The sequence below is a fragment of the Chiloscyllium plagiosum genome, unplaced genomic scaffold, assembly GCF_037043375.1.
Source record: "Chiloscyllium plagiosum isolate Xiang-an unplaced genomic scaffold, Cpla_swu_hap1 HiC_scaffold_47, whole genome shotgun sequence".
Classification (NCBI taxonomy): domain Eukaryota; kingdom Metazoa; phylum Chordata; class Chondrichthyes; order Orectolobiformes; family Hemiscylliidae; genus Chiloscyllium; species Chiloscyllium plagiosum.
This window is the reverse complement of record NW_028270185.1, coordinates 9,372,698-9,394,098: the sequence shown is the minus strand read 5'-3', so window position 1 is coordinate 9,394,098 and position 21,401 is coordinate 9,372,698. Positions and strand designations below refer to the sequence as shown.

General features: G+C 40.0%; 1 protein-coding gene across 1 annotated transcript in view; it reads left to right on the top strand.

The window, feature by feature from the left end:
• LOC122542811 (striatin-3-like) overlaps positions 1–20,591 on the top strand; it is a 53,737-nt gene extending 33,146 nt beyond the window's left edge. Inside the window, exons 10-18 of the mRNA XM_043680869.2 lie at positions 3,489–3,664; positions 5,333–5,380; positions 5,851–5,972; positions 6,564–6,731; positions 7,539–7,679; positions 8,849–8,947; positions 10,432–10,518; positions 11,198–11,404; positions 13,695–20,591. Of these exons, the coding sequence (XP_043536804.1) occupies positions 3,489–3,664; positions 5,333–5,380; positions 5,851–5,972; positions 6,564–6,731; positions 7,539–7,679; positions 8,849–8,947; positions 10,432–10,518; positions 11,198–11,367 (1,011 nt within the window). The 3' untranslated portion in view covers positions 11,368–11,404; positions 13,695–20,591. The remainder of the gene's footprint in view (positions 1–3,488; positions 3,665–5,332; positions 5,381–5,850; positions 5,973–6,563; positions 6,732–7,538; positions 7,680–8,848; positions 8,948–10,431; positions 10,519–11,197; positions 11,405–13,694) is intronic.
• The last annotated feature ends 810 nt before the right edge of the window (positions 20,592–21,401 follow it).

Here is a 21,401-nt window from a genome sequence, read left to right as displayed (position 1 = left end):
AAATGTCTTTTAAATGTTGTAACTGTACCTGTATCCACCACATTCTCTGGCAGTTCATTCTCCAGATGTACCATTCTGTGTGTAAAAAAAAAAAATTGTCCCCTCATGTCCTTTCTCCTCTCACGTTAAAAATATGCCCGCTAGTTTTGAACTATTCTATCCTAGGGAAAAGACCCTTGCTATTCACCTTATCTATGCCCCTCTTGATTTTATAAACCTCTATGAAGTTACCCCTCAATCTCCTATGTTCCAGTGGAAAACTCTTAGACTAGTTTGTAATTCAAACCCTCCATTCTCGCCAGTATCCCAATAAATCTTTTCTGAACCCTCTCCAATTTAATAATATCCCAGGGCAAGCAGAACTGCATGCAGTACTCCAGACGAGGCCTCACCAATGTCCTGTAAAACCTCAACATGACATCCCAACTCCTCTACTCTAAGATTTGAGCAGTGAAGGCAGGGGGGCTAAATGCCACCGTAACCCACCCTGTCTCCATTTGATGCAAATTTCAGAATTATGAATCTGAACCCTTAAATCTTTCAGCTCTGCCGTTAATTGTAGAAATCCTGCCCTTGGCATTTCATAAAACAAACTGCATCTGCCACTCCTCAGTCCATTGACCTAATTGATCAGGATTTCTTTCTAATCTGAGATAACCTCCTTCACTGTCCACTGTGGTGTCATCTGCAAACTTACTAACTATGCATCCCATATTCTCATCCAACTCTTTATCTAAATGACAAACAAAAGTGGACCCAGTACCAATCACCATGGAACATTGCTGGTCACAGACTTCCAGTCCAAAAAACAGCCCTCCACCACCACCCTCTGTCTGGTACCGTCTGATGAATTTTGTATCTAATTGGCAAGCTAACCCTGAATCGCATGTGATCTAATTTTATTAATCAGTCTACCAATGTGGAACCTTATCAAAGGCTTCACTAAAATCCATGTCAACAATATTTGCTGCTCTGTCCTTATCGATATTACTTCCTCAAAACATTCAATCAAGTTTGTAAAACATTATTTCCTTTGCACAAAACACTGCTGACTATCTCTAATCAGTCCTTGCCTCTCCAATGTATGTAAATCCTATCTTTCAGAATCACCTCCAACAACATATAAACCATTGATGTCAGACTCTCAGGTCTCCAAGTCCCAGGCTTCTCCTGATAGCCTTTTTTTAAATGTATATATTTAATGGAAAAAATATTTTCACTCTTACAAATAAACAGAGTTATAAAAGTACAAAAGTACAGAAAAGTAAAAATAATATTGTACTATTATATTACAGTAACGTTGACAATAAAATGCCTACTATTCTTCAAGATACAGTCATCTCATATTTACTTAAACCAAATTAGCAGAAACCCAAATTAAATAAAATAACATTAAATTACACTACAATCCACTAAATTTAAATTGCACTACATTGTACTATAATACATTATTTCACTCGCCGCACCTCCTCCAAGGCTCCTGTCCATGGGAGCAACGATTATTACACCCATATTTACTGGGCCTTCCACCCTCCCCCATCCCAGTGGAAGACAACAAGCAAAACTATTGTCATTAATGCAAGAACTGTAACAAAACATTACATTGGACAAACAGGCAGAAAACTAGCCACCAGGATACATGAGCATCACCTAGCCACAAAAAGACATGACCCACTCTCACTAGTACCCTTACGTACAGATGAGGAAGGACACCACTTCGACTGGGACAACACATCCATCCTAGGACAAACCAAACAGAAGCACTCACGAGAATTCCTAGAAGCATGGCATTCCAACCTTAATTCTATCAACAAACACATTGATTTGGATCTCATTTACCACCCCCTGAGAAAAAGAACAGGAAATGACATTACCAACTTCAGGAAACTCAAACACATGCATAAATAGAAAGTAGACCATACCACCAGTGCTTCATCCGGAGGCTCACTGATGATGTTACCTAGTATGGGGATGAAATGTCTGAAAACGAACCTTCCAGCTCAGCGAGCAAACCTACATTCAGCTCCTGAAATAGAACAAGCAAATTCCCCATCAGGATATTGGTCCCTTTCCAGTTCAGGTGAGCAGGTCTTTTCCACCCCAGAAGAGATCACAATGATCCAAACATCACAGTATGCATTGCACCATCTCTTCAGCCATTGATTTGCCTTCCCTGTCTTTTTATTCCTACTGTCTTGAGAATGTGACACCAGGAGTAAACCAGAGATTATTACCTTTTGAGGTTCTGCTTTTTAACCTTCTACCTAACCTGTTATATTCACTCTGCAAAGCCTTAACCATTTCCCTAACTCTGTTGTTCCTACCAATGCATGCAACAACATCCAGCTTTTCTCTCTCCCCTTTCACAGTATGCTTAAACCGTTTTGAGATGCCCTTAACTATGATACCAAGAAGGCAACATACTATCCTAGATTCACACTTATGGTTGCAGACTCTCCTCTGCATGTCCCTGACGGGAGAGTGCCCAATAACAATTATTCTTTTCAATCTCGACAAACCCAGCTTAATACAAGATTCAATCTTAGTATCTGACTGCCACTTCTGTTTTCCTCTGAGAAGCTGTCTCCTTTAAACGTACCCAAAATGGAATATCTGAGACAGGAATAGCCACAGGAGATGTATAAACTACCTGCTTACCTTTCCTGACAGTCACCCATCTATCTGACTGATCCAGCTGTGTAACCACCTCTCTTAATCTACTAACTCTTACACTGTGTCTCTTGAATGCCTTCAGTGACATTAAGCCTAAAAAGCTCTTAAAAGCACCTTATATTTTTTTTTTAAATCTGCCCTTCCTTACCCACAGATTAAGATTTTAATCTTAAATTTGCATCATTAGGACTCATGAATTTTGAAGCATTAACTACATTAAACTAGAAGGGAAAGCACTTTTTGTACCATCTTAAAAATTTTTATTCGCTCTCGTTGGCTCTTGCTGGTGTTCAGTTCCTGTCCTCAACCTTGTGGCTATTCTGCATGGATGAGCAAGTCCAGGCACAGACTAAAAGCCATACAGGACATCCCGGCTGAAATATGATCTTATTCCACGTGTTTTAGCTGAGTTGGTGAGCAGTGATTGAAAGTGTGAAGCAGCTTTTTCGTCCACATCCCAAAGCCTAGGGCAACAGGCTCAATTACAACAACCCAAATGCAACTCTAGAATGTGGCTAATATTTTCCAAAACAGTTGAAACTTTAAAAATCTAATGCTGCATTGCAATGGAGGCTAAATGTTACTTGTTTCACAAGGCTCCTCCTAGCCCACTCGAGAGTGCTATCCATCAGTCAGAAATGCTATCAATTCTTTGGAAGAGGGAACTTTGCAAACATAGCCAGGAATGTGTCTTAAATCAAAACAGAAATTGTTGGAATACTCAGCAGTTTGGGCAGCATCTAAAGTGGGAGAGAAAAAAAAGTCAATGTTTCATGTCAATGACCCTTCATCAGACTTTGACTTCCTCTTTGCAGATTTCTGATTGCAAAGATGCCTTCAGGAAAACCTGGAATCCGAAGTATACATTGCGGAGCCATTTTGATGGGATCCGTGCATTGGCGTTTCACCCAGTGGAGCCTGTGCTCATTACTGCTTCTGAGGATCGTACTCTGAAGCTGTGGAACCTGCAGAAAACAGTTCCTGCCAAAAAGTAATTTTTTTCTGCATCGTGAGATCAGTTTGTTTCTGATTAGAACTGAGCAAAGCAGGCTGAAGTTGGTAAATTAACAATTTCTTGATATTACTGAATCCTGTACAGTTCTGTTGGGTTAGTCTTTTCAAAGGACCGAGTATTGTGGTGGGTTAGATCATGAACTTGCAGCTTTAGCCACCCAGAGAGAGCAAAAGTCTTGCTCCCCTTTGAGATGACTGTGGGTCAATAATTGTCCATAATTTATACGAAGCAGGCGAGCTTGTTCAGAGGGGGTACCTGAGGCGTGGAATAGAAAATAATTCATACTACAGAGGAACCTCGATTATCCAAATATCATTTATCTGAATTTCAGATTATCTGAAGGGGACCTCAAGGTCCTGATAGAAACATTACATTAAAGAGCTGTTTCAACCCTGTTCGCATCTTTTGTTTACAGGAACAATGTTTAAAAACTAACTTGGTTCACTGAAATGCTGCCAAGAACAGTCCTGGACAGTCCAGGCACCGTCTCTAAATGACTGACTTTCTGCTCGCTCTCTCTTTCCCCCCCCCCCCCCTCCACACTTTTCCTGGCATTCTACATAGGGGTGAACCCTATACCCCCTTCCCCAGATAACCTCTCGAATATTGCTCTATACAGGGCAGAGGTGAAACCTGTCAAAATGTTGCAGTAAAACCTTGTGCATGCATGTGTGTGTGTGCATGTGCATGCGCGCACGCATGCTATTTGGAGACTTACCCCCACAATGGCAGCAGCAGTCTTACTGTTGGTGTCCAGTCCAGCTTCTCCGGAGAAGTGGGTGGGTGGGAGGAGGTTAGGAGAATCGGGGGAGGCTGATGGTGGGGGTGGGGACGGGTTGGCCAAGGAGCGGGAGTGCAGACAGGGGTCAGAAGGTGGGGGGATGTGGATAGGATTTGTGGAGCGGGTGGGAGTGGCAGGATTGGGGAATGGGCAGGGGCTTGCCCGGGGTGTGTTGCTGCCTAGTCTTCTGAACAGGGAGTTGACTTCACAGAAAACTCCAAGCCCCAGAGGAACTCAGATAATTGATTATTCAGTTAACTGAATGAAATAGTGCCCGCCCACCTTTATCGGATAATCGAGGTTCCTCTGTATTGCAGTTAAGTTTGAAGGTAAGGTTTATTATTGGAACACTGCCTCTGGATCTAATGAGTGCACATCACTGGTGTTAGGTAGACCAGTTAGAAAGCATTCTATTTCCCAACAGTAATGCTTCTCACCATTTGAAATTCTGAAGTTGTTCATGGGGCAGTTAATTACTAGTTGGAAGACGTGTTTCTACAGTGGATGCGTCAAGAGTTACTTCCTTTCCCTGTTCATCTCTTATTCCCTTTTGAAGCTAATGTTATACTATATGTGGCATATACTAATATCACAAGTTACAGATCTAAAGCAACTCCTTGAAACTGTTAAGTGTATCTGTTCAAATTCAAATGGGAAATGACTCTAACTGGCTGCCTGTTTTGTGGAGACCTGTTTTATTTCAATTTTCAGATGGCTGTTGGAGACTGAAAATGGACAAGTTGCATAAAAAGCAGCTAAAAATTTTACATTGGCAATAAAGCTTTAGTTTTTAGAAAATCCTGAAAGGATGTTATTGGAAGAGAAAAACGTCCACTTAGGTGTTTAATTTTATTTTGTTCTAGGAGTACTGCGTTGGATGTGGAACCAATTTATACGTTCAGGGGACACGTGTGAGTATATAATTATCAGTTAGCCCATCAATCTTAGATGATGCAAATAATCTCTTAATTCCAAATTCCCATTTAGATGCTGTTACTTGATTCATTCAAATTGATAATTCAACGTTCTTATTGGAAGTTAACAGCTTTAATTAATCAAACACTGAGTTCATTTGTCCATGGGGTCACTCTATCTGCATACTCTGTTCCAGATTTGATTCAGAGTCGATACTTTGTGGATCTCACCAGGACAACTGAAATGGTGTAAACGCTAGCCACTGTGCTCATAGGTGTTGAAATAGAGTGCCTGACTGGGAGCTAACTTGTAACTGTACTCCAGCTGAGTCATAATCATTAGGACAGTGGGAAATTATTGAACTGCACTACATTGGTATTGCTTTGGGAATTCTGATAACACTTGTCAAGCAATTTTAATTGTACTTGGCTCTTTTTTTTTTAAATCTCTGCCTCTCCTGTTACAGAGATCCAGTGTTATCTTTAGCGGTTAGTTCAAAAGGGGACCAGTGCTTCAGTGGAGGACTTGATGGCACAATTTGCTGCTGGAATATTCCAAGCTTGAACATTGATCCATATGACACTTATGGTATGTGCTAAGTAGTATTTAACAGAGTAGCATGCTGATAGACCTTCAAATGCAAGATGACCAGGACTCATTATGTACAGTAATGAATGATAGATAACAATTGACTTTTAACTGTTCTGGTCATTAACTAGGGTGATGTTCAAACATTTTATGAATATCCAGTTGTGTTTAGGCTTTTATCTATTTTATTTATTTCCTTGCTGACTTTCCCTCTTTACTCTTTTTTTTTTCTCCTGAACATGTTGATGTTTATTCTCCAATCATTTCCCATTCTATGTTTTATCTGAACAACAATATTAGTTGTCATTTTTTTAATGTCAACTAAATCTGCATTGTTGTGCTGACCAAACGAGGTCATGAGGGATCAACCATTTAATGTACACTCCTGCTGATATTTACTTGTAACCTTTTTTTGAAAGTGGTTAAAATGTAGAGAAGCAAAGCCTGGGTATCCCAAAGAAATGAGACACTGGAAGGGTCAGACCTGATAGGTGGTGTAATTATGTTTATGAGCTAATCGTGTTGTTAAGACTCTGTTTTCTCTGTCATGCAATTTATCATTCAGTAATAAGAATATCCTTGTTTTTACAGATGAGAGCATTCTGTCCAGAACACTAAATGGTCACACAGATACGGTTTGGGGACTTGCATTTAATATCCCAAAGAACCGCCTCATTTCTTGTTCAGCAGATGGAACTATTAGGTTGTGGGACGCAACCGCAAATCCAGCATGTGTTAGTACGTACACCAGAGAGAAGGGTGAGTAAAGGCTTGGGAGTCAAACATATGGTGTCTCTGGGATGATTAGGAAAAGGGATACTAGAGTAAGGCTACCTTTCTGAGATGTGTATTAGAAGTAGTGAGTTGCTACCTTCTGGAAGAGAAGATACAGACCAACTAGTGGTACAGAAGAGAGACATAGTTGCTGCCTACCAGACAGGGGTGTATCATCTGCTGCAGGGTTGATAGCCCTGCCCCTCATTAAATTTGGAGCTCTTGTAGCTGAGCCAGAGCAAGATGGAGTGAATTGTCAGATCTAAAGCAATGAAGGAAGAATTAAAATGTTGTAATGTTTAATTATTGTAGTTTCTTCTTAGTCTTTTAGCTTCTTATCCTTGAGATGCCCCACTCTTTGCTAGGATGCTGTTCCTTCATGCGGAACTGGGACTTTGTTTGATGCCCACAGGTGAAAAAGTACCAATGTCAGGCTTTTTTGAAACGAAGAGATGAAACACACACTCAAATACTTTCCAGTTGTTGGATTCAGGAGCAGAAACTCCTATTTTTTCTTGACCCTTGGGCCAGTTGAAATGATAATTGTTTAGATTTGATTTGGTAATTTTAACTGTAATGTGGGCCCTAACTGATTTGTATAGTTCAACTACAGGCTGTATCAGCCATTGAACTACAATTTGGATAATAAATGCTAGCATTTATCAAACGTATGCAATTGATATTGGTCATACAATTATAATGCCCTGAGGGCTGCAAGATAGAAGTACAGTATAGTAACACAGTAACTAACTACTTACATTTTGTGGTCAAAGTTATTTTTCTGTTCTGCAGAAAATGGAATTCCTACCTCTGTTGCCTTTGTGAGTGATCCTGATCATGCTGTAGCTTCCTTCACGAACGGCGATGTGGTCATATATGACCTGCAGGCATTGCAGCCAGTAATGACCCTGGATTCTAAAACATCTGACACTGGTAAGCTGACACATGGGGGCTAGTAAAGAGGGGTTACAACCTGTAAGTGACTCGTGTCTTACTTGTAGAGCTCTACACCTCTAACCTGTTGTTATTTGCTCCTTTCATATGGAGCTATTTTTCCTATGTTTTGCTGGAATGTTTGTGAATCAGGTGTATTCAGATTGTATCAGTTGGGTAATAAGGCTATACGTGGTTTCTGTTGACCTCCGTCTCTGACAAAAGCATGCATAAGATATGTCGATTAACCACCCACTAAGAACTTTCCAGAAATTATATCCTTTTGAGTCATACATAATCCTGTGATTTCATCACAGAAGATGTTAACGATGTTTTGAAGTAATTGGAAGAAGCCAAATTGAGGCTTTGGAGGATGCAAGAACAAGATTTATGAGGACACTAACAGAACTGAGAAGTTATAGCGGTTCAGAAATATTAAAGAGGCTTACTCATCTAGGAAAGAGAAGGCCAAGATGTAATCTGTTGGATCTTAAGGTTATGAGGGGCCTTGCTAAGCTAGGCACAGAGAAGATGTTTGCCATTTGTTGTGAGAACACAAATAAATCAATTCAAGCAAGTTTACTCTGCGAGTACTTATAACGTGGAACTTGCTACCATTGTGTGAGTGAGCTAAATAGAGAAGCATTTAACAGAAAGAAAGCAAACACCTGAGGGAGAAAGAAATAGAAAGATACATTGATGGGGCTAGATAAAAAAAACAGAATGAGGAGCATAATGTCTGGCATAGATCAGTTGGTCTGATTGCCTGTTTGCTTGCTACATACCTAGATTGAAAGAAGTTGGCCATTTCCCAGCCTTGAGGGGAATTGTGGGTGCAGGTAATCACCATACTGTATACAAAGCAAGTTAAAAGTACCCTCTTAACATATGAGATAGATGTATTCTTAGGGCTAAAGGGTCTGGGGAGAAAGCAGGAAGAGGATACTGAGTTGGATGATCAGCCATATTGAATGGCAGAGTGGGCTCACAGGGCAGAATGGCCTACTCTGCTCCTTTTTTCTGTGTTTCTGTAAATTCCAAAATTATATTAGACTTTAAAATTACAAAATATGGTTCCTGATTGTGTAAATCCCGGTTAATTTTGTAAAACAAAATGACCTTGGAAAATCTGGTTGGGTTAAATACATTTTCTTTTTCTCTCTGTTCAGCTGCTAATCAGATTAACCGAGTTGTCAGCCACCCCAAGCTGCCAGTAACTATTACTGCGCATGACGACAGGTGTATTCGGTTCTTTGACAACAAGACAGGTAAAAAACGAAAGTTTATTTGATGGTTTATTCAGAGATTGTACATGTGGCAGTTGAGATCAGAAGTTCACTGAATTGTTCTAAACAGTGAAATTTGTAGTCTGAACAGGTAAAGACCAGAGGCTAGGAACTCTGCAGCAATTAACTCTTTCTGACTCTGCAGAGCCAGTGCACCTTCTACAAGGCACAGGTCAGGAATGTGGTGTGGAATACTGTCGAGAGTGTGGTGTTGGAAAAACACAGCAGGTCGGGCAGCATCCGAGGAGCAGGAGAATCGACGTTTTGGGCACAAGCGATTGTCGTGCTCCTTGACTGCTGCCTGACCTGCTGTGCTTTTCCAGCACCCAACCCTGGACTCTGATCTCCAGCATCTGCAGTCCTCACTTTCTTCCTGTGGTGGAATACTACCACTTTCCTGTATGAGTGCAGCTCTAACAAATGAAACATGACACCCTTATAGAACAAAGCCTGCTTTGCTTGGAATCATGTCAACAAACATCCACTTCCCTCACCACCTTCTCAGTAGCAGCCATGTGCACCAGCTACACGATGCATTGCAGAAATTCACCAAGGCTTTTTAGTCAACACCTTCCAAACCCAAAACCGTTGCCATCTAGAAGGACAAGGGCAGCCGATATATGGGAGAACCATGACCTGTAGGGTCCTCTCCAAGCCAATCACCACCCTGACATATAACTATATCACCATTCTTCACTGTTATTGAGTCAAAATCCTGGAGTTCCCTCCCTACACCAAATGGACAGCATTCAAGAAGACAGCTCACCATCATCATCTTGATAGCATCCAGAGATAGGCAGTAAATGTTAGCTTAGTTAGCGATGCCCGAATCCTGTGAGTGAACAAAAAAAAAGACATTGAGATGGGAAGGCATTCAGAGGAGAATGAGGTAGCAGAATGTGGCAGCTGGAAATGGTATAATGAACAGCGTTTCTTACATACTTGAGGATGAGCTTTAATATTTCTACATAATGTGAATGGCCGAGTAAAGAGCCAAACTCAGCAGGTTAAGCAAAGAGATATCCACCTTTAACGCACAAAGAAAAGCAATCGGGCAGAGCCTTGAGTTTCTTGGATGGTCGAAATCTACAGATCCATTTCCTGCTCAGTATCAAACTTCGAATGGCTTGAGATTTTGAATATCTGAAATGAGAAGTTTGCTTTCCTTGTGGATATTCAACATTCACCCTAATCTGATGTTGGTGGAAATTGTTTTAATTGCATTCTGCCAGGATTGCTTTGCGTTTTAAGAATACCTAGGCCTGACCTTTAAACATTACACAAAAGTATCAGGTGGTACCTCTTAATCAGACGACCATTCCACCCATACGTAACTCTTCAGAGTCGAGGAAGAGAGAGGGAAACAAGAACTGATGAGCCAAATGGATGTGGAGAATAAAGAATATGAAGAATTATCATCTATCTAACTGATATCTTTCTGTGATGTTCTTTAATCCACCTTAAAGGAAAAATGATCCATTCAATGGTTGCCCACTTGGATGCAGTCACCTCTCTTGCTGTTGACCCTAATGGAGTTTTCCTGATGTCAGGGAGTAAGTATCACTGAACTACCTTTGCTTGGCGATTGTTTGTACTGTTGTATTCTGCAGTCTATAAAACACGAGAGGAAAAGCCCTGACTTGAGTATAGTTGGGAAGAAAAAGACACATTTTGGGTAAAGCTTTTTATATTGCACTCTCCAGGACAATTCTGATTGACATAATTATTATTCTCCGTTCATACTGTAGAAATGTTACTTTCCTTTTACGTTGATATTTCTTGTAAATTGTCTTGATGGGTGCAAAGTGAAAAGCTTCAAGAAAACATGTCTCTTTCTTTCAACAAGACTTGAGTTCTGTACTGCCAAACAACTATATGTAATCCTGAGTTTATAAACCATCTTTCACCACATCAGTGTTTTGCAGCCAATGAGTTGCATTTTTTCATTTTTTTTAAAGCTAACACTTCATTCAACAACAACCTTAATGAATTACTATTCTATTTCGTGTATCAACACCTACACCACCAGAAACCAGATTAACCAGGTGTTTACATCATTGCTGTTTGACTCTTGTACTTAACTGTAACAGTAATGATCATATCTCATTGGCTGTAAAGCAATTTGGAATGTTCTAGGGGGAATGATGTGTGCGATAGAAGTATATGCTTTTTTCTTTTGGTTTCTATGCAAATATGTAGTGTTTAAATGCTTGAGTGTGCCCAATTAAACAGGTCATGACTGTTCAATACGGCTCTGGAACCTGGACAACAAGACCTGCGTTCAAGAGATCACAGCGCACCGAAAGAAGTATGATGAGGCAATCCATGATGTCACCTTTCACCCGAGCAAAGCCTACATTGCCAGTGCAGGAGCAGATGCCCTTGCCAAAGTATTCGTATGACGCAATATCACCTCTCCGGTCTCATTCCTGTGAGCAGGTGAGCTTCAGCACTGCAAAGCCTGTGAAACGATTTTTACTCCTCCTTATTCCATCATTGTAAAAAGAATTTTGAGGCAGTGAGCTCACTATGTTGCACACTTGCACATGAGTATAATGGTTGGGGTACCATCCAACAACGGTCAAGGCCACTGCCAAGCTCCCTTTTATGGTACCATACAAAAATGTTAAAAGTACCACAAGTTAAGCTAAACGGTATGTATGCAGCAATGAATTTTGAGTGAGATTATTGGTTGGACCTAGTGACCTGGAGGAATTGTTTAGCACTGTCAAAAGCTTGATCAAACTATATTTGTTGCTAAACAAAAACTGAAAGAACTGTGGATGCTGTAAATCAGAAACAAAAACAGAAATTTCTGGAAAAGCTCAGCAGGTCTGGCAGCATCTGTGGAGAGAAATCAGTCAACATTTTGGGTCAAGCGACCCTTCTGAGGTCATTTGACCTGAAAAGTTAACTCTGATTTCTCTCCACAGAAATTACCAGACCTGCTGAGCTCTTCCAGCAATTTCTGTTTTTGATTAGATTTGGCCCTACATTTATCCCTGACTAATGCACCTAACACTATGGGCAATTTAGCATGGTCAATTCACCTAACTTGCGCATGTTTGGATTATGGGAGGAAACAGGAGCACCCGGAGGAAACCCACGCGGACACTGGGGGAATGTGCAAACTCCGCACAGACAGTTGCCCGAGGCTGGAATTGAACATGGGTACCTGGCGCTGTGAGGCAGCAGTGCTAACCACTGAACCACCATGCTGTGTACGGTTTTTTTGTAGTAGTAGGTGGTGTCTCCATGGTCTATTAAATCATAAAGGCCATAAAGGGCTGGCAGCTTGCTACATGCTAAGAGCCCAGATTTTAATTAATGTTCCCACTCTTCATGATTAATACATATGCCTGATAGGTGAGGGCCAGATTGGAGTTGACTGCAGTGCTGTTCAGTCAAATAGCCGGCCAATCCTGCCTGAACTCACTCATGAGACTAAGTCGTTGGAAGGATGCAAGTGGCCTTAACATCCTTCTATTGACAAGAATCAAGCAAATTGTGGGGAAAGTGTGTAGTTATTTATATATAATAATAATGCAAGCTTTGGTAGTTGGCACACTTCAGTATTCAGCTCCTGTCAGGAATAGGAGTCATGTTTTAATGTTGTCTACTCACACTAGCTCTAGTTATGTGCCTGAGGGCATGGATCTCTACGGTTCCTGATCATCACGAACTCAAAACTCAGGTTTCCTGGCCTTTAGTGCCCTTCTATTTCTTATCCATTAGTTTTCCTTTTTTGGAGTTTATGGCCTTAAGATTTAGGTGATCTGATTTTAGCTCAGTTGCAGGCATAAATTGAAAAAGTAAGAAATCGGAAAGGGGTAAGCCAAAGGATCCTCAAATCCGCACAACCCTTAAGGCTGAGCTTCTACTTCAACTCTAATGTTTCCCTCTATACCATGTTTTACTAGTGGGAAATCCTGTTTCAAACAGGATCTGTTGTTAATGGCAGCTTCAATTATATGGGAATTAATGGATTTAAACTTAAAGTTAATAACTGCAATGATTAAATTTGATAACTGCATTTATTAGTATCAACGCAATAAAATCACGATTGAAAAATAAGGTCATTTCTAATTATGTTAACTCTCCTTTTTCAACATCAGAATATACTTTAACTTCAAATATTCAAGTTAAAGGAATTAACCTTTTTCTCATTTGGGAAGTAGAACAGCAACTTGCATCAAATTATTGAAATGGGGAAATTGGCAAAGTGTGCATATCATATTTAATTAAATGTCTTAATTAGCAGTGCATCGGTAATGTCCCAGAGATGATGCCTGAACTGCATTCAGTCTCAGCTGGTGTCAGAACTGGGCTGGTACACTTGACACAGGAGGAGCTGAGAGAATTAAACTCAAAGTTCCTTCCTCTGATTTCTCTTCACTTGTCTTTTATCTCACAGTGCCCATTTAAAATGACTGGAGGGAGGGAAAATTTAGGATTGGTGATAATCATCATTCTTTTGATAATCCCTCTCCAGATTGATATGTGTAACATGGTCGTTTGGACAAGTTTATGGAGAATTACAACACTGTACAGTCCACATGCATGTGCAAACACTGCTGCAAGAAGTCAGGAATTCTGTTTTTTTAAATTAAATTTTAACAAAAATTTATAAGAATGATTTTGAAAAGCTCACATCTGCCTCCTGGTGGTTGAATGCAAAAGCAACTTTTTTTAATGTTTTATGTTTCATTCTGTGTTCTCTTCCTTTCAGACTGGTATCTGCTCTTCTATAAGGGTTGATCCCACATTTCTCCCGGAACGGTTGCCTTTGAATCAGTGAATGAAGATAACTTCCCTCCAGCCATGAAGTTCAGGATCCTGGGTTTGCAGTGCTGGGTTGTTCCCCCTCCACATATTTCGTAGCAAAGCTCTATTGGGGCCTGTCTTCACTGAACTCTACACAATATGTATATGTTTTAAACTTTAAAAGAAAATTGCTTTGGTAAATTTTGTATAGGTACCCGATCGTGGGCTGTGTGGAACAAGTAAAAGAAGTAGCAGAGTGTAGGTCAAACCATATAAAGGGGCGACAGCAGTTGTTGTGCTGGCATAAGTTATTTTTTAATGTTGGACTACTTTTCTAATGCAGCCTGCCACCGGTGTGATTAAGTTTTCGTTCCCTGGCCAGTTATCCATCTTGTACCAATTAAGCATTGACTTGCTGGAATACAGCAGCAGGCACATGTCACAGAGATACAGGTTCATCACTCTTTGCCCTGTCCCTTCCCCAATAGGGAGTATTATGAGGGGACATACACGCATATGGACCAAGGATCTCCAACTTGGGCTCAAAAGAATATGAATGTAGTAACACACAGTTAGGGGGGGCTTGTAAGTTGCCTCTCATTTCATAATCTGAGGATCACTTAGCCTGACGGTGTTGAATGTACTCTATTAACAAAGGGTAGCTTTTATAAACTAATGCACCTATTTGTCATCCTCTGGGCAATTTAATTTAAAGCAATTTTGAGAGAACCATTTTCCAGGCCCTTCACCAGCTCTAAAAGATCATTTTTTGAGTGCTTCCTTTTGAGAATGGAAAACCCATGCTTTTCCAATGTTTCTTCATTACTTCAACTACTGACAGGAGAGGACAGCTTGATTGCTCCAACTTTACTTTAATCTGACAAGCACTCAACAAAGCAGTTTAACTGTGACTTCTTCCTCTGACTTTTAATCTTTCACACTTTCATTGGCTACTAATTTGCAGTGATTGGACATGTTAATATCAGATAACAGAGCACAGACAGGGAATCAACCCTGGGGCTTTCCTGGCTTGTACGGCCCAGGTGTAATACTTCATGGCATCAGGATAAACATTGTTGTGAACTGGGTAGGGAATGTCACATATCTGCCTTTAGAGAAATTGTGTTGGTACAGTTTGGGAATGCATTTTTTTTTTAAAGTTTAAAAAACATCAAGTCAAATTGATGGTGGGTGATCAGGAGAATCCTGCACAAATTCTACCCCTTTAGTGCTTTTTGTTCTATGAGAAAAGAATCGCTAGAGCTTAAAATAGTTAATGAAAGGAATGGTACTTAGAAATCTGCAATTGCAGATCCTGGTGAACTAATCCTTTGCCACTTCTTCAGAGCTCAGCATATTATACCATTGTTCTCATCCTGTTATTCAGTAGTACATTGAGTGGTGGTTATGAGGGTTGCTGCAATGGCTTTGAGAGTATTAAGACGGAAGTAATGCAAAACTCTGGGCATTCCCCCAAAATGCTGATGCAATGCATTGAGTAATTAACTGTGTCAAAATATATTTGCTTTCTCCTTGGATTTATCAGTTTGCCACTTCTGCTAAATATGATGGTTCAAAACAAAGTATTTCTTATCGTAATAAGGACAAATGCTCTCTTTGCTAAGTTAGTTGGTAAATTTACAGGCGGCACGATGGCACAGTGGTTAGCACTGCTGCCTCACAGCACCAGGGACCCGGGTTTGATTCCAGCCTCGGGCGACTGTCTGTGTGGAGTTTGCACATTCTCCCCGTGTCTGAGTGGGTTTCCTCCCACAGTCCAAAGATGTGCAGGGGAAGGTGAATTGGACTGTTAAATTGCCCATAGTGTTCAGGGATGTATAGGTTAGTGCATGAGTCAGGGGTAAATTAGAGGAATGGGTCTGGGTTGGATTCTTTTCGGAGGGTTGGTATGGACTTGTTGGGCCAAAAGATCTGTTTCCACACAGTAGGGATTCTAATTCAAAATCAATGCATGAAATGGTGCTGAGCCACTCTAAAGAACTTTAAAAGCAAAAGAAAAACAATTGGGCTGTCCAACTTGCTCTATCCAGGGGTTGTACATGGTTCTTTTGTCATGGGATCCATCGGCCAGCAGAGTCACCATTCTCCCAAATCCAGTCCATCAATCGCTCATACCAAGGTGAAGGAGGAAATGAAGTAGCGTGCTAATATTTCTATATTGCTCACCTACCGCTCCCTTCAAACATATCGGTTGACTGCAAATAGACCAGCTTTTGTGGGCGTCTGTAGTTCTTGAGTCCAGACAATCCCAGTGTTGGGCTCTGTTTTGTGCTGAGGTGGTTGCTCTCAGATGAGGCAATACAGTTAGACCCCAATCCCCTCCCCAAACTATGGAAGGGAACGTCAGTGTTGAATGCTGTCCTGATCACTATAACCTGGTCTCGAAGCTGCTTGAGTGACTTCAGGATTGGTATTAATTCTGATGCTGTTCCGTAGTGAAATAACCTATTAACACTCACTATCCAGACTTACCCTTAGGGAAAGTGCTGGTCAGCTGCTAGTGAAACTCATACCTCAACGTGCGAGTATCGCCTTCAGCAGAGGAGGAAAAAGGGATGATAATTTTTTTTCTTTGAACTTCACTAGGTAAACAATGGTAACACCCCATCTTATGAATCTGGTGTCGATTATTTACCAGGACACCCAGGCTACAGTAAACTTTTAATTCTGCAAAGTACTTTCAAATTATGAAATGGTAATCCATTTAATTAGTCAGTACAAAGATGTTTTCTAAATGAAACTATAGCCAATAATGTTTCAAAGTGAATACATCCTGGCATGTAAATACACGGAGGCCAGTAGCACTAAGAGGCATCCTGTTATAGATATTTTAAATGCTGCTTGCTTTCCACAGCATTACTGATATAGTTTTTTTTTGCATTTGTTATCGATTATTACTATTTAAAACAAAATATTTTTGGGGCTCACTCAACATCTCAGTAAGTCACAATACTGTACTGATCAGGCAACTCCTCTATTCAATCCCAGTAAATAGAGAGTTGGGTGGTTCTCATCAGCTAGGCCAGGAATTGATGTGCTGCAGTTGAGCTTTGCAATAGAGACATTAAAAGCCATCAGACAAAATTTCTGCAACTTATTGCTATCTAGTTGAGGAGATTAGGGGTCACTGGAAAGTTATGAGCATTGGATTTATGCAGATCAGATGTGAATGTGATGCTTACCATGGTTAATCAGCTCAGCAGTGCTTACTTCTTCACTTGCTAATTTGATCACTCTTTTCTTGATTAAAATATATTTGCTGCTTCAAGATACTTTCTCTGCTAGATCAGCAATGGCTCCCTCCTGTGGTTTAAGTGGGAAAACGCAGTTGTGTGGTTTGGCAAACCAAACAGATATGAGAGATGGGAAAATTCGTCAGGTTTCCTGTTCAGAAACAGGTCGTGGACAGAACACTTAGTATCGTTAGCTGAAGACCATACATCTGTAATGTGCACCTCTCCCCTTACCTACACATCACAATAAAATGGCCTTTCTGTACTCAGTATCAGAGAAACAGAATGGCTTCCTATAATCACATGACAATATCTTTCAAGAAGAGAATGGAGGATAGTGAGTACTGGTGAGCTGTGAAAGAATTAGACTGGTTTTATTCAATTGCGAACTGAGCATAATATTTAAGTTGTTACATAAATGTGAACAAAATGCCTCCAAGTGATATTGACCTTTGTTTATTTCAGAACTAACATTTTCTTCATGTGGCATTTAACAATATAACCGAGCAAACGTAGCATTCTAGGAAGCAAAAACTTACATAACAAATACAATTCAAACAAAGACTTTGACATTGATTTTATATATAATATATATAATATATATTTTCAGTTCATTTATATTGTAAGTGGTATAATAACTGTTCTATGGCATTCAGAATGACATTCTATTCAGTGGGACTGTCCAACGCTTCTGTGTTCATGAGCTGTACAGGTGCAGCTCTTGGAACCTTAGGACCACTTGAGAAGCTTAAATTCTTTTTCTCACCTTTCTGAAGCTGCTGCAGTTAGCAGCCTGATGTTCTGATTTAGGTTTTGTCCCTCAGTGAAGGAACAGCTCCACGAATGGACCTTTTCCAAATCCTCTGGACTGTCAAAACTATAAATGTGGTAGATGTGAAATATGGGTACAAATAAGGTTGGATTGCCTGGTCTCATGAATCATGCTTTGGACATCCCTGCTGTATAGTATGCACTTCCAGTCAGAGACCTTCTGACTTAAGTCCCTTTGCTCTTCGGAATCTTATACCTGTTGTCAAACTCCTGTCGACAAGCTTCCTGAATGTACGCTCCCTGGCAGTTTTTGCAAATGTTTAATGGCAGGCAACATGCTGACAGGCCAGCTCAGTCTCTGCACTGGGAGCAAAATGCTACTTTGAGCAATCTCAAGAGCAGGGGCTTTATACAAATGTGTATTTGTAATGATCACACTGCAGATGGTTATTTTGAAAGAAAAATCATTTGGAATTTTGACACTATCAATTTGTCTTGCAGCATTTGGTTAGCTTTGTAAGCAGCCAGGATCATTTGACACCAGAATCTTTGATGACAGGAATTTCTTGCTTGCAGGCAGGAAATTCAAGATGGCATTGGGATTTTGTTGAGGGAATGAAACATTGATCATTTAAATCCAGGTTTAAGATTTCAGTTTATAGTTTTAATCCTGATTGTTTAGATTTACTTCTTTGAGATCTTGTCACCAGTTTCCCTCTTGATGTTGTGTTAGATGGACCCCAGTGTGATAATGAAACAGCCAAGTCAAAGAAAACTACAAATAATTATTTGAAGATGGAATTTGATTGGTAACTATCTTGAAGGCATTTTCAGAATTTATTGACCCTTTTTAAAAAATCAGAAATTTTTAGCATTCTTCCAAGATGTACCTGGTAGGAGATGAGTCCTCCAAGTTCAGACTGTTCATTTATTTTCTGTTTTGGGGGAAGGAAAAAGAGACCCTAGAGGCACAGTAGCATTTTTTTTAAACTAAATACCCTAATTCTTCCCTTTGAAAGGTCTTTTTAATCTTATACCAACACCATCAAAAAAAAGTCTGTGCCATTCCCCGAAACCACCTCCTTATTATCTAAAAAAAAATCATATTTCAAAGTCAGTATGAGCTTTGCGTTTGGTTCTTTAGTGTTTTCTTTTGCCAAGCTCCAAGGCAGAAACCTGCAGGATTAGCCTTTCTATTGTCCCCTCTCCAAATTTCTCTTTGTAAAGTATGCAGCCTCTACTAAGCTAAGGAATTGGCCCATTTTTTTCTGGCTCAGTGTCATGTGCTCACTTTACTGTGTTTCTAATGTTCCAATGTACAGTCAACAATGGAACATTTGCCTGCAGTTAACTGTTTAGAGTCATGGACGCTTCCAGCACAGGTAAAGGCCCTTCGTGTCTGTGCTGGTCAAAAACAAACACCTAACTATTCAAACCACATTTACTAGCACTTGGCCCATAGTCTTGTATGCCTTCACATCCCAAGTGCCCACCTCAATGCTGCTTAAATGTTCTGAGAGTTTCTGCCTCTATCACCTTTACAGGCAGTGAGTTCCAGATTTCCACCATCTGCTGAGTGGAAAAAAGATTTCCTCACCACTTTTCTAAACCTCCTGGCTCTTACCTTAAGTCTTTGTCTCCTAGTCATTGATTCCTCCACGTCTATCCTGTCTATGCCCCTAATAGTTGTATGCATCTCAATCATGTCCCCTCTCCACCTCCAGTTTATAGCATAAAGAAACTTTAAAGCTGCCTTTATTGGTAAGAAAGGTTGTGCTGCTGAAAATGAATTAATCCGTATATATTGCTTTTTTTTTAAAGTAAATGGTGGGCAACCTGAATATGGTGGAAAAGATTTTGTCCACAGATTGTTATTGGTTGCTAGCTGTCCAGTGTGCTGCTGTCAAAACCTTGCTGATGCAAATAACTTCTACTTGGAGTCCTTTTTTGTACAGACCCCCACATATTAGACCCAGGTTGAAAATGGCTAGTGGATGATTTGTCAAAGTCTTTACCAGTGTTAAATTGTCAAACATAAAATCTTACAAAGTTACATTTGTTACATTATTTGCCTGTTGGTATTGTTCCACCTATTTTTTTAAGTTGGGAGGTGTCTGGTTCTTAGTTTGACCAAGGTAAGGGTTTTTTTTTTCATTAGTTGGAGCAATTTAAACCCTTCCCCACTCAAACAAAAAGTCTGAAATTTCAACTCCAGCCCCATTGAACTTGGGAAGGAAGTTTACTACTTAAAGCATCCTTTATTGTAATGCTTACAGGCTGGTTGTTCGACACATTGGTTGCAGGAATTGTTGCCTCCTGGGTCTCCATTTGGTAGGCGGCTGGCTTGTTAACAATCTCTCGCCAAATGATTCTGTCCCTTCCCAGTGGTCCCCATAAAACTCAATATTGCTAGAACCCTACGTTACTGCCAACAATAGCAAACTAATTCTAAAACATCCTGGTTTGAAAAAATGCCGTATGCAATTTTTAAAAATGGGAAAAACAAATCAATGCAAGACTTTGGAAAATGAGAGACTGGGGTCTTGTTTGCTGGTGCTGAGTGTGTGACAGGGTTAAACTCTCAAATCTTTTATAAAAAAAAAGTACTTTTTCTTCCTCTACAAATATATTGCAAAGGAACTGTATATTGTGTAAAATTTTAAATATGTGATATTTTGTACATCTCACTATCTCAAATAGTTGTGTATTTATCAAAGACTACTGTAACTCTTTTTTTATGGCACTTGTTTTCCATGTCTATTTATTTTACTTTGTCTTAAATAATCAGTGATGTTCTGTATGTGTAAGGTCTGAAAATAAAGTGTTTGTTTTCTACAGATTCTGTCACAGTAATTCAACTGCACTGTACTTAATCAGAGCCCTCAAAGTAGCCTTGGCATAATCTTCTGTTAATTTTTCCTTTCTAAACATGATCGTTGGATAGGCTCCGCAGTTCTTTATCAATTGGACTCTGCAACTACACAGTTATAAGTAATTGTTTACATACAGGTTTTTCATTCTAAAATTCATTGTCACATGTTACATAAGCAAAACCATAACAGGAAAGCATGTATACACACCTTTTTAATAACATATGGACAAGTCTGTATTTGCAGCAATGAATGATTAGAGGATTGACAGGGTTTCCTGAAGTAGAATACCTTTAACAATGGTTAAACTGAAACACTGCTGTTTGAAATTTTCTGGTCATAGCATCCCCAGCAGACTGCATTTAACTGTCTGAAAATCTTAGGATATTTTGTGTGAGCTGGTGCAAAATGAGAACTTGTACCTTAGTCTGTCATAACACTGGAGTGTATTACTGAGGGATGGCTGCTCTGTTATCCTTCTGGTGAGATGAGAAATAAGCACTTGTGCCTGATCCACTTGTTCTGATGGTTATAAAAGATGCCATGACACTGTTTGCAGAAGAGCAGAAGGCTGTGCTGTCACCCGAGCTGACATTACTCTCTCAGATCACCACTAAACCAAAGAGTGACTGAATCTTCATTCCATTGTTATTTAGAGAACATATCTGTGAACTGCATGAGTGCCATATTTGTCTGCATGCTAACAGTGACTGGACTTCAAAGAAATTCAATGTGTCCAGCTCAGTGCTGTCACTGATCTGTATTGGCCTCTGATCT